This window comes from Phasianus colchicus, chromosome 2, assembly GCF_987193195.1.
Source record: "Phasianus colchicus chromosome 2, bPhaCol1.hap1.1, whole genome shotgun sequence".
Lineage (NCBI taxonomy): Eukaryota > Metazoa > Chordata > Aves > Galliformes > Phasianidae > Phasianus > Phasianus colchicus.
In genome coordinates, this window is record NC_143437.1 from 52,658,974 (window position 1) to 52,672,302 (window position 13,329).

At 37.2% G+C, this 13,329-nt stretch overlaps 1 protein-coding gene across 4 annotated transcripts in view; it reads right to left on the minus strand.

Annotated features, from left to right (window-relative positions):
• The window catches only part of ADGRG6 (adhesion G protein-coupled receptor G6), a 110,806-nt gene that overhangs the window by 42,409 nt on the left and 55,068 nt on the right, over nt 1–13,329 (minus strand). For 3 of the 4 annotated variants that reach the window (XM_031611256.2, XM_090135696.1, XM_090135697.1), the window contains exons 6-9: nt 10,684–10,767; nt 3,505–3,590; nt 807–859; nt 667–726 (exon numbers count right to left, since the gene is read on the minus strand). In XM_031611256.2, coding sequence (XP_031467116.2) covers nt 667–726; nt 807–859; nt 3,505–3,590; nt 10,684–10,767 — 283 coding nt within the window. Of the gene's footprint in view, nt 1–666; nt 727–806; nt 860–3,504; nt 3,591–6,256; nt 10,063–10,683; nt 10,768–13,329 lie in introns of those variants that run through there. The other variant, XM_090135698.1, reaches the window with a different exon arrangement.

The window sequence follows — 13,329 nt, forward strand, 5'->3', positions numbered from 1 at the left end:
CCCAAGACTAATTATGTTTTGGTTTCCTCTCTTTAATTTGGTGCTAAGAGTCTGCCCTGCCCATCTGTCCCTCAGAAATCAGTGTGCTGCTTTCAAAGAAATCCCCTGAGGCCCAGTTTTCAGGAGGTGTGACCGATCTAACTGGCTGCCTTTGAGGCCATCCCAATGCTAGTGCCTCAGAGACCAGCAGAAGTCAGGAAATGAGAGCATATGGTAAATAGTTTAACGCATACTAGTTTGGCTTTCAACTCTAGCATGATTTTTCAGTGTTTTGCATCTAGTAAGATGTGTATTAACTCAAAAGGCTCTAGTTCAAATAAATGCGATGCCAGTGGACCAGATGCCAGTGTACCAGTGTACTTGCTGCTGAAGAAAGTGCATCCTGCCCTACCACAAATACATCTACGATGGTATTCAGTTTTCTGGTAGATGAAACCTGAACTCTGAAAAATGATCCTGTTAGAGTTCAGAGAAGATCAGTGGTTTTAAATCTAAACAAACATGATAACCAGTATGAGATTTGTGAGCACACCCAGAGCACTCAGGTCTCCAGCAGTTATATATTTACAGACTAGCAACAATAATAGCTAATAATAAGCAATAAAGTCATACTACTTGTATTACCAGCTGTTGATTCTGTCAATAAAAGTTCTATAAAGTCATTACCGTTTACTATCGATGCTTCTTTTTTCTCTTACTGCCTCTTTTATGGTACCAGGTTGGATGCTATGAAGAAAATAAACATTAATTAGAGTGGGTTATCCTCTAAAAGGAATGTGGCATAAACATCTTCTCCCTTCATTTACCTGATATTGACCACATATACAGTATAATTCCAGTTCTGGAAAGTATGGTTTAGCTGAAAAACAGGAAAGCATTGATCAGAGAAATGGCACATTAATAGATCATTCTGTCATTTAAAACAGAACTCCACCTTTCTTTCCCCCAAGAAATTCCCTTCAATTTTTCAAAGCAAAGAGAACACACTCCCATCACAGTGAGGTGATTGTTAAATTGTATGTACAATTGGTAGTGAAAAATGTATTCGTTTCTTTCACTGAGAGAAGGACATCTCTGTGAGGTCAAGACAGTGAATAGGTGAGTGCACAGGATGCGGAACTTTACTCCCTCTCCATCATCTTAAATTCTCAGAAACACTGTAATTAGAAAAGATTTACTGAAAAAATGCAGGGTCAGTATTCACCTAAAATAAAAATCTACTGCCTTACGATAACCTCTATTTCAGACTTTTCTACAGCTTATTCACAGTTGGCAATGGTTGCTCAGTTTTCCCCTCTGGAGGACTGCTTGCATGTTCTGCCAGAATCAAGTGACACCTTTATAGATTCTCTGGCTAAGGCATCAACATACTTCACTTGGCTACTGCTGCTAAGAGAACTTAGCTGGTGTGGATGACTGCATCTGTAGTTTATTGAGGATTATAGATGGTTTCTCTTATCTAGCTTCTGAAAGCTGAAATCCTCCATGTTTATTAAAGAAAAATAAATAATAAATACCATATATTTATGACATCACACTTTCATGTGAATAGTTGGTAGACAGTTTGCAGAATGTGTGCCATTATGTGAATTGTCAAAAAAGAACAGAGAATATCTCTATTCAGACAATAAATTTTCAGATGTAGGAACTTCAATAATCCTTCATTTGGAGGGCCCGATGAGGAGCTTATTCTGCTAAAATGGGTTGAATATCTAAAACTACTAGAAATCCCAAAGCTGACCCATGGGAGAAAACATCTAAAGCAGACAATACTGTAGTGAATTGGAAAAGTTTACTGCATCACACAAATGAACACTGCATGTTTATTGTTATGTCTATCAAGGTTCTGCACCTGGGTTTGGGCAAACCTGAGCACAGATACAGGCTGGGTGGAGAATGGCTTGAGAGTAGCCCCAAGGAGAAGTATTTGGTCATGTCGGTTGATGAAAGGCTCAACATGATCCAGCAGTGTATGCTTGCAACCTAGAAGGCCAACTGTATCTTGGGCTGCATCAAGAGAAGAGTGGCCAGTGGTCAAGGGAAGTAATTCTGCCCCTCTACTCTGCTCTCATGAGACTCTACGCAGAGTACTGCATCCAGCTCTGGGGCTCCCAGCAGAGAAAGGACATCAAGCTGCTGGAGCAGGTCCAGAGGAGGGCCATGAACATGATCAGATGACTCAAGGGACAGGTTGGATCAGAGGACTGATCAGAGGACTCAAGGATTCACAGAATCACAGAATCACAGAATCGTAGGAGTTGGAAGGGACCTCCAGAGATCATCGAGTGCAACCCCCTGCCAAAGCAGGTTCCCTACACCAGGTCACACAGGTAGGTGTCCAGGTGGGTCTTGAATATCTCCAGAGAAGGAGACTCCACAACCTCTCTGGGCAGCCTGTTCCAGTGCTCCGTCACCTCACCGTAAAGAAGTTCTTGCGCACATTGGTGCGGAACTTCCCACGCTGCAGTTTCTGGCCGTTTCCCCTTGTCCTGTCTCCGCACACTGCTGAAGTCTGGCCTCGCCTCTCTGCCCCCCACACCTTAGATATTTATAGACCTGGATCAGGTCCCCTCTCAGTCTTCTCTTCTCAAGGCTAAACAGACCCAGATCACTTAGCCTTTCTTCATAGGGGAGATGCTGCAGGCCCTTCACCATCTTTGTGGCCCTCCGCTGGACTCTTTCCAAGAGATCCCTGTCTTTTTTGTACTGGGGAGCCCAGAACTGGACACAGTACTCCAGATGAGGCCTTACCAGGGCAGAGTAGAGGGGGAGGATTACCTCCCCCGATCTGCTGGCCACGCTCTTTTTAATGTACCCCAGAATGTCACTGTTTTTTTTGGCCAGAAGAGCACTCTGGGGACAGGTTGTATGTTTTTCAGCCTAGAGAAGAGAAGGCTCTTCCAGTACTTGAAGGAGGCCTACAGAAAAGCTGGGGGGCGGGGGCTTTTTATAAGGGCTTGTAGGAACAAGACAAAGGAAAATGGCTTTAAACTAGAAGAGAGTAGATTTAGATTATTATTATTAGAGAGAAATTCTGTACTGTGAGGATGGTGAGAAGCTGGAACAAGTTGCTTGGAGAGGCTGTAGATGCCCTGATCCTGAAGGCATTCAAGAACAGGCTGGGTGGGGCTTTTAGCAACCTGGTCTAGTGGGAGGTGTCCCTGCCTATAACAGGGGGGTTGGAACTAGATGATCTTAAAGCTCCCTTTCAACTCAGATCATTCTATTATTCCATGATTCTATTATTCTGTCACAATGTAACTTCAAAACCACATTAGTATTTGAAGACAGAATTTGTGTACCGACATAGGAACTTATAAATCTACATTGTTCTGTGGACAACTTTGATTTCCACATACTTTCCAATATCTCAGCTAAGATCTCCTGTCCTTAAGATGCTGGCTGGTATAGTGGAAACTATTCAAAATTTTATCCATAGTTTTGAACTCCCAAACTACACCCAAATTAATTACTGAATAAAGTAAGAAAGAAAACTTCACTTACCCATTCTGCAACCACATCATGTACTTTTGATTCTGAGTTGGAGTTGTAACTAAAGACAGTTATAGATATCCTGTAGAATAGCCCACCTGTCCGGTAAAAACAGCAATAATATATTAGAAAGTGAGAAAATTTGCTTTTTCAGTAGTATGAGACTCTAGTGTCATGATGAATATGAAGATTGGGCTGAATCCCATGTGCAAAGATTCCTCAAGCTCTTATTGATATTGTAAGAGTCTGGAGTGAGCAAGCCCTGCAGGCTTGCTTGTTACCATTCTCACTAGTCCTATCAATTTCAAAAGGAATTCCCTCATTCTCCATATTTATAGAGACACTTGAAATATGACATGGAAACTCAGAACTAATGCATTTGTAAATAGTATTCTGCATATGCCTTTATTGCAGCAAGATCATGGAAGCATCAGGAATTTTAAAATAAACAGAATTACTGAAATCTGTAACATGGAAAATTTCTGTGTTCAGTCATATTGTTATAATCCAGAAACAACCACTACAGATTTGACCAAAAAAATTATGAGAGCAGACAAAGCTCATCAATTAAAAGTCACAAGATGATTGGGAACAGAATTAGGAGAGAGAAGCACTCCATTTCTTATTTTCTCAGCACATCCTTTGCTCTTAGGTCTGGTAATGGCCAGACAGAAGAAGAAACTCGTGTTAGCTTTATTAAAACTGGCAGCTGAACAAACCATCTTTCAACCTAAATATGTGCAATGTTTGGCTTAGAAAAGTCTCATATTCATTAAAGTTGTTTTGAACTGACACCAGGTGAATATAAATTCTCTTTAAGCTCATGAGCTGGTAGACAACATTTTATCATAAAAATCTAATCGAATAAACATTACATCTGCTTATGGTTTTGCTCTGTGTTAATCACTTTTATTTTACATATGATAACAAAACTATTATTAAGCTACTAAAAATTCTATCCGCTCTTGATGCAGAAATTAGCCCAAGACGTATGTGGGGGGTTGAGAACTTCTGTGTCAATTCAGTCAAATGCATGTGCCCATGTGGCATTATTGAGTATTACTATTTAAGGCTATTACCAAATGAGGTTGTGGCTCTTTATCACAGACACACGTTTTTAGAGAAATCTTATGCAACTATTACAGAGGCACTACACAGGACAGACCAGAACCCGAAGACAATTACAGTGAAATAATCTCTTATTATCTCTTGGCTGGAAAGCAAATGCTTATTCTATGTCAGAATATTAAACAAATGACCATTTATTCTAGTTTTATACGTATGGAGGAAATTTCATCATTTTACAGCTTCATAGATAATCACTTTACAAGAGCTTAAAATAAAATTATCTGAATTATCTTACAGTTACAGTTTTCCAATTTAATTGTACATGTTGGTTGCTATTCCTTTCCATTCATGAGCTACCTTGGGTATTGCTCTGTCTCTTCATAATGAGACTGATCATATTTTCAGCAAGATAAGTATGAAAATTCCCTGAGATAAAGTGGCAACTAATAACTTTCATACAGGAAGATGGTTTGCCAGTTACCTTTTTGGTAAGCGATATGAATTTGCTTGTTTTTCAATTGATTGCCTATGTTTTTCCTCCCTTAAATCAGCAAACATTCAAATTTAGAGTGTACTTCAATTAGAAAATGCTGTGTCCATTGTTATTACTACTGTGACAGTTTCAATTAAAAAAAGAAAAAAATAAGTCTTGATTTTGGACCTTTGGCAAATTGAAAACACTTCAAATTAAGACAGAATCTCATTTATATGTATATATTTTTGTATATACATATATTTTATTTTATATGTATAATGTATCTCCTACCTGTGCTGTATAGATACACATAAATAGAAAATGTGCATTATGTATATTCTTATAAATTCACACATATCTTATATATAAATATAGTCTCATTTGAATAACTCTAAATTTGGACAAAATCAACTTAATATAGGAATATGCAAAGTACTTTTAAAATCAAACTTAGTATCTACAAACAATAGTCAACAGCTTCAAGATCTACACCAGTTGGTGAATAAAAGAATGTTTTAATGAAGCAAAAGAAGAACAAGTACAAAGAACTAATCTACATTTTAAAACACTCTCAGGAGACTGCAGTCACAGATAGTGAAAATTAAGAATAATTTTTCACTCCAAATTAAACAGTGGAAATCCCATCTCAAAATACTAAATAAAAAAAAAATATTTTTATGGGCAGAAAATTGATGAAAACTAGCCAAAGATAATCTAGAAAAAAGGAGAAAAAAAAGCTGGAAAAATAGTTCACCCACACCCAACCCCAACTACAAACAATGGAATGATCAATGAAATACCACAGGTTTCATTTCTGTTAGTTTCTTCTATAAATATTTTCTTCAGGAAATTAAATAGTCAAAAATAAATAAGTATTGTAACTGAAAAACATTCATAATAATTCAAATAGTGAAGTGGCATAAAAATGCATAAAATACATAACAACTCAATCTCTAATTTCAATTCCCACAGTCTCATGAGAGTTGATATAGAGAAGGACACAAAAATTAGAAATTACATGTTAATGACATTTACTACCAACAAAATGTTACAAATTCCCTTCTACTGTAATTAAAATACTATTTTAAAATATTTTATATGTTAAATAAATCTATAACTAAAGAATGAAATTCAGCTACTTCTACATTCAATCTACCAACTGAATAATAGATAAGATGATCTGTTTTTTTTTTCTACATCTAACTTCATAACTTGACATACTGTAGTTGATCTCTTGTTGGCACAGGCAGCCCAACTCAGTGAAGGTACAAGATAAAAGGACTGTGGGACAGCTAGTAAGTTGATTCAATGGTGGGTAAAGGGTGGTATTGTGGCTTGTCTCAGATGATAAATTAGTTAAGGAATGAACATATGATAAAACTGATGACTGATGGTACATTACAGGTGAAATTTGCATTTGGGAATGCATGTGAGAGTCATGGATTGCTGCTCCAGGTGTCATTAGGGAGTGGTTCTCTTTGTGCTGAAGAGTTATTCCACTGTATGAAGATGGCAAAGGTATCACATCATTAATTATTGAAGTTCTTGATATCAGAAGGGAAGAGAAGTGTTCATAATCAATATATTCAAAATCTAAGACAGAAGTGCTAAAAACATTCAGAGAAGAAATTCCTTCTCTGTGCTTGCTGAAAGATCCATATACCTCTCCTTCCAAATTCTGATCTGAAAGCCTCGATTTGTTAGTTGATGTCAGAACAGCAGGATTATTTTTTTCATTATTATCACTAATGATTTCTTGATCTCCTGCCCTTGGAGAGTATCTAATACTGTCCTCTTGACTTTCGATGGAGTTTTTTCCATCTAAGACTGTTATAAGACTTCTTGCTATTTCTGTTGCAGACAAACTTAATTCTTCTAAATCCCACGCAGGGGTCAGGCTTGGAGAAATTATATCAAGATGGTTCTGAAGACTCTGTGGGAGTGGAGGTGTAGAGTAGCTGTTGGGAGGTACAGTGATTCTGAATTTTGAGTCTGAATGAAGAGGCTGCTTCAATTCCAAAGACAATGTCGTTATGAATAAGTCAGAACTCACTGAACTGTTATTTTTTATAAAAAACCCTGCATTTGTTTGAACTTCACTTCTTGCATTACCACCAGTATTTGTTATAGTATCATTCTCCAAAACACTTTCAAACTGCCATAATCCACGTGTTCTTGCACTGTTTACCAAACTATTAACAGGTGTATTGACCGAGCAAACAGTTTTGCTGTCCTTTGAACACGAAGGCTGGATTCCTGAATGTGTTATAAGGACAGAAGCAACCTGCTGCCTGTTGTTTTGGACTGTCACATTGGTTCTATTTCTTATTACATCAGTTCCACCTTGCATACGTAAACTATGATAAAACATTAATTTTTCCATAGAGTTTGCAAGCGTCTTGTCAAAGGGACTTATCTGTACAGAGTGGTGACGTACAGGTGCTTCCAGAGAAGGGAAAAGAACATCAAAATATAACTCATTGCTGGAAGATACATTTAGATTTGCAAAGTTCACTGTTGACTGCAACTGTGATATTGTCTTGTCATTGCTTTCTAAAGTTCTCCTTGAAAGGCCTGGATTAAATAAACTGAAGATTTGCCTTTCTGAAGCTGTGGCATGGCTAGAGAAGTTCGTTTCTTCAGCTCTGTGATCTAACAACCTAATTGTAGAAGTTTGTTCAGAGACACTGTCTGACTCAGTAGGTGAGCTAATGATTGGCAACCTTTTTGTTGGGTTAGAGAGCAATTCATTAAAAGAGACTAACTGATTTTTTGCTGGCACTCCAGAAAACACTTTCAAATGATAGGAAACAGTCCAGAAATTTGATGTCAAAGAAGGGGAAATATCTAAATATTTTGTTGGAAAATCTAAGTAACCTGGCTTCCAGGAGATGCCAACTCTTTTAATATTCTCAGGTTCTAATATAGAAAAACCTGACTCTTCACTTTTACTATGGAATGCATCTAAGTTGTTCTCAAGTACCATCTTTCTGAGGGTCTCGCTTGGCTTCTTTTGAATATATGCAGAATGTTTTAAATAAGTAGACCAGTAATCAGTATTAGACATAGATATGCTGTCACTTTCCAAAGACACATCCATCAGTGATTGCTGATAAGTAGGCAGTGTTGCTACGACATGCTTAAATGCTGAGTTAGTCCAGCTTGTTCCTACCAGAAGTGCTGACATAAGTTGTTCTCTACTGTACACTGTCACAGAACTTGTCAGCTGGCTGTCAGGCATAATTTCTGTATATGTTTTTTTCATGTTGTTAGAAGAAGTTGTTGGGTTCACAGAGGTTAATCTTGTAAAGCCTCCTGAGTAATGCTCCTTAATGTACACAGATGTAAATGGAAATTCACTGTTTGCTGTTAACATGGAAAAATATTTCCTATTAGCGTTGCCTTCTATCACTTCTGGGTAAGCATTCTGAGGCTCAAAATTAAGCAAATCCAGTCTACTTTTCTGCAACAATGGCTTCTCCTTCATAGGTGATATCGCTAAGCTAGAAAGAGAATGATATTTCTCTTCTTTAATGTCAGAGGTGATATGATGATGAAATACAGTCTCAGTCCAACTTTCAGGCTTCAAGACATCATTTGTATGCATGAAATTGAATGTGTCGTTATTGAAGGATGAAATCCACGGGGCTTCTCTGTGTTCATAAGCAGTGCTTCTGCTAATGGGAAGATGGAATGCTGACTCAGAGTAAGCATAACGCAGCCCATCTGCCAGAGTCTGTGCTTCCTTTGCAGTAAGACTTCCGTTTTGAAGAGGAAATGCTGCATCCACAGAATGATCTGCAACATTATCTGCTGCATTGTAAGTGCCATCAGATGAAATTCTAGAATCATTCAGAATATTTTCATTTGGTAACTGATTCATCACAGTGTTATCTAGGTCAATATTTTCTGTAAAAGCAGCCAAGGTACCAATGCTAGTCTCCTCAGAGGCAGATGATGTGGACACAGTTGAATGAAATAAGCTGTATGTGTTTTTTCTCTCCAGATTCTCATCTGCTGAACTTTCACTGAAACGGGGAGGCCTTTGTTTCACTGGCCAAATAATTGGGGTTGAGATAATTCCTATGGTTTTGACCCCTTCTATCCTAGACTCTTGCTGCCTTTTTGGTCGTGAATGGAAGGATTCAGGTGAATTTCTCTTCATTCTGAAGATAACTGTAGCAGGAAGTCTGATTTCCTGCAGGTCTGTGTAGTAAGCCACATAGTTAGTGGATTAAAGAAAATATGTGAAACTTAACTTTCTGTTCTCAGCTGTCTGTTCTAGGGCAATAAACCAACTTACCATCAGAAATTATACCAGTTAGCTGAGTGAAAGCTTAACTTGCTTTTACTGAAAATGAATTTGGCCTACTTTTCTCAGTTTTTCTGCTTTCTCTTGGTAGTTTCAAAATCAAATAAAGGGTAACTTGTCTAGTTTTTAGTCACACTAACATTATCAGGGTGTTCAGATCCTTCTGTATCTAGGAAAATCAAAGTTGAATGTTCATGGTGAACATGGAGTGAGTTGCTTCACAAAAGAAAAAAAGAAAAAAGCACAGTTTGTAAGTAAGTTTCAAGATTTTCTTTTTACTTCAACTGCTTACTAAATCCAAACAGAATGAGTTCAGATAAATTCTTTCACAGTGTCTATTATACTGCCTGATTGCCAATATACAAGAAGTGATTTGCCAAGACAAAAAGCACTCCAAGAATGCTAAATCCTACAGTAACAACTGATACATTTGGGAAAAAAAAAAAACAAAAAAAAACCAACAAGCAAACAAAAAAGCAATTCCTTTCCATCCCCCCCACCCCACAGCCAAAACCAGATACTGATTTACTTCTGGGGAGTACAAAAGATCTTTAATAAAAAAAAAAAAATATGAGCCTCATATGAAAACTGTAGAAGACTATTTCTATGTTCTTATTAATGTTCAATAACTTTCTTTGCGGAATAACTTTAGAAGCTCCTCAGAAAACGATGTTCAGTCTCTAGGAGACAGTGATATCATCGACTTGAGAAAACCTCAAAAGAAATCCTTTTTTCCTGTACTAATAATAGAATCATTTACTATCTTATTTTTTCCCTTAATCTTTCTAAATGAAAAGTAAATGATATCTGATACTGTCAACATTTTCCCTAGTAGAGTCTGATCCAGCTCTTGAAGTCAGTGGAAAGATTCCTATTGACTCAGTGGAAGTGGCTTTGCTCCATAGGAATGATTCCACTTGGCTCCCCTGTGTTACCAGTGAGGAATAGAGAGTCCCGGCATACTACCACCCTGGCAGCATTAGCCACTCAATGTCTGATTATCCACAGCATTAAAGCATTTCAAAAGTAGAATTTTTTACAGTTCCTTTTTAAAAATAATTCTCCCATCCCTTATTCTTTGCCTGGGTAAATTCAATGGGTGGCACAAAGGAACATAGTAAACATGATACAAATAAACACTGAGTTTGGTTCTGTTCTCACTTACACCACTTTTACAAGGGCAAATCTAATGAAACTACTCCAGTTTAATTCAGAGTAAATGAAATAGCACTGAGACACGACCCTTGACCTTACAGTATGAAAAAAACACATCTTAAAATACAATAAATTTTCTCTAGAAACAGTACAAGGAAAAATGTAACACAGGATTTCTTACCATTGTTTGGCTTATCGGTTCTATTAGTATCAGGCATGTTAGTGGTGACAGTGGGTGGTGTAGGAGTAGTAGCATTTACAGTAGCTGGTAATAAAGATGAGAAAGAGGTGAACTTGAATGAAATATGAATGTTAATGAGGTAAGACAAAACGGGAACAATGCATGACAATGTAAATTGAAACCATTGACACACAATGCCATATATGTTAAACACTTTCTCTTCTGTACAAAGTGATGAATGGACATGAACTGAGATCCTAGTCCTGCAATCTTCACTTTCACTGACTTCAGTGGGAGTTTTGCCAGTGGGAGGGTTGCAAGTCCTGTACTGTTTTCACAAATTGTAAATCCTCTTATGAGAGCATCAGATCCAAACAGCTGTGCAAAGACCAGAAAACAGACCTTACAGCTCAACAATGAGTGTACTTGGAATAATTACTTGTGAAAAGAATAGTTGTTTCTACTCAGGGACAGAAGATGATGAATAAATGTGAAAATAAAACACCCGTGTAAGTTTTCAATTAACTCAATTCAGCTCTATATAATGAGGAGTATTTAGATCAGACTTGGAATAATTTGAGTGGAACATATATTTTGAAAGCTTCATGTAGGATCTTAGCTGTACTGTTCCCACTGACACTAACAGGAGTCATCCCACACAATACTGGAAAATGTTTCCCAGGAGAACTAGCTAAAACACTTTTCACATTCAGAGTAAGGAGCCAAAACTGAAATTTTCCCTCACTGAAGACTGGGAGGGTATACACTCTAGAGGAAAAAAACACTTCAAAGATCAGGCCACTAAATTTTCACATAGTTTGGAAAATAATTTTTCTAATAGTTCCCAGGAATGTAGATCTTCTCACTGACAGACTTCTTCTTTCCCTGAAAACTCTTTCCACAGCATGAAAATTCATGCAGTATACTCTCACAGTATTATATATCTTTTGCAGAGTTTGAGAAAGAACCAACTTGAAAAGTTTAGGCATCATATTTTAAGTAAGAAATTGCATTTCTGATTTTTGTTAGGTTGTTTCAGTCAACATTTTGAGTCTGAAAGTCATAAACTCAGGTCTCAGCTGAGGGAGTGGTTCATATTCAGGTTTCAGTGAAACAAGAAACTTGAGGAAAGAAAAGGAAGGCTGCAGTAAACAGGGATCCTAGCTGGAAAAGTGAACATATAAAGTCACAATCTATAACATAAAAAAGCTCTTCTTCCATGTAACTGCAGGGCTATATTGCCTGAAAAATAATTTTTAATGCTCCTTAGTGATTTTATCTTTCATCCAACGCTGTTAAAAGTGAATGAAAATATTTGCTAAGCATAATGAAGAACACAGCTTTGTCATCAGACCATATATAACACAGTCTGGTGATACTGCACAACACAGAACAAACAAACAAACCAAAAAGGAATCCAAAGTAGCTTTTCAGCTTAAAACAAGCTTGCAGCACTTAAAGAAATACACAGACATACATGTTTTTATGATTTTTCATTATTAGGACAGTGATGATGGTGATGACGACGATGATGATGATAATGAACAGCATGAATCCAATTTGCCACTTTCAAAGTAGCAAATGGAGAATACTAGTGACACTTGACCAAACACTTTTCAGAGTAGGAAAGTATTACCCTGGTGAAAAGTACTCATAAAGTTTGCTAAGTCTAAGATTGTAAGGGAGGCAAGCTGGGAAGGGAACCTCTTTTGTTAGAAGTAGTATCTTCTGCCTAACACGTTAATAAAGCTGAGGCTTTATTAAGTTTTCAGGAAAACGTAATGTTTTTATCTGAAAGTGTGTCTATTTCTGCAGTTCAGTTAGCCAACCTAATGAAAGATAGTCTCTCTCCTTTCATGTCATGCCATTTTGGTAGAAGTCGTCTTTCAGAGTTCTTTCAAGAGAAACATATGTATACAGTGCCTGTATTAACTTACTGATAGAAAAAGAATACCACTGAATAAATGATGCTGTCCCATTTACATAAGATATTTGGGTACCACTTTTTGTAAGATACTGTGCTTTGAGAGACAGATGCATGAATGTTGCTCTTTGAAAACTGATTATGGACACAACTGGCATGGCATTTCACTTTCCCTATGGGGACCTCCATATGATCCAAGACTCTGAGCAGAATCTACCTTGGATATATCTGGGAGAAGTACACTTGAGACTATCACAGATCTCTTACTGGCTTCTCAAAAGGAGTGCATTTTCCTTTCTACCTTTAAATTAAATCTGGTTTACTTGCATAGAAAAAGCTCCAAGTCATCTTCCCCCTTTTGTATGTTCTCTGCTTTTTCTATCTTTCAACACTCAGCTTGAAAAAGATTATAGAGCTTGACATTATTTTTTAAAGTCTCACATATCACTTCGCTTGCAGGCCTGTGTTTAGAAATGTATTGTGGAAATGGGCTGATCTTGTTCATTAGGTCATTTTTATTTAACTTCAGCCTCTAAGCACTAAATAATTTTAAAAAGTAGAGAGAACTGACTGTACCTGCATATGCAATAATTCAAACAGCATGAACATTTTTACAATTAGTCTCTTCCTTGCATTCAACTGAGCTGATCCTCCAAGAGACCTAATGAATTTTTATATGTGGTGATTTTGACACTATTAAATCATTACTAAGTGTTGTAACT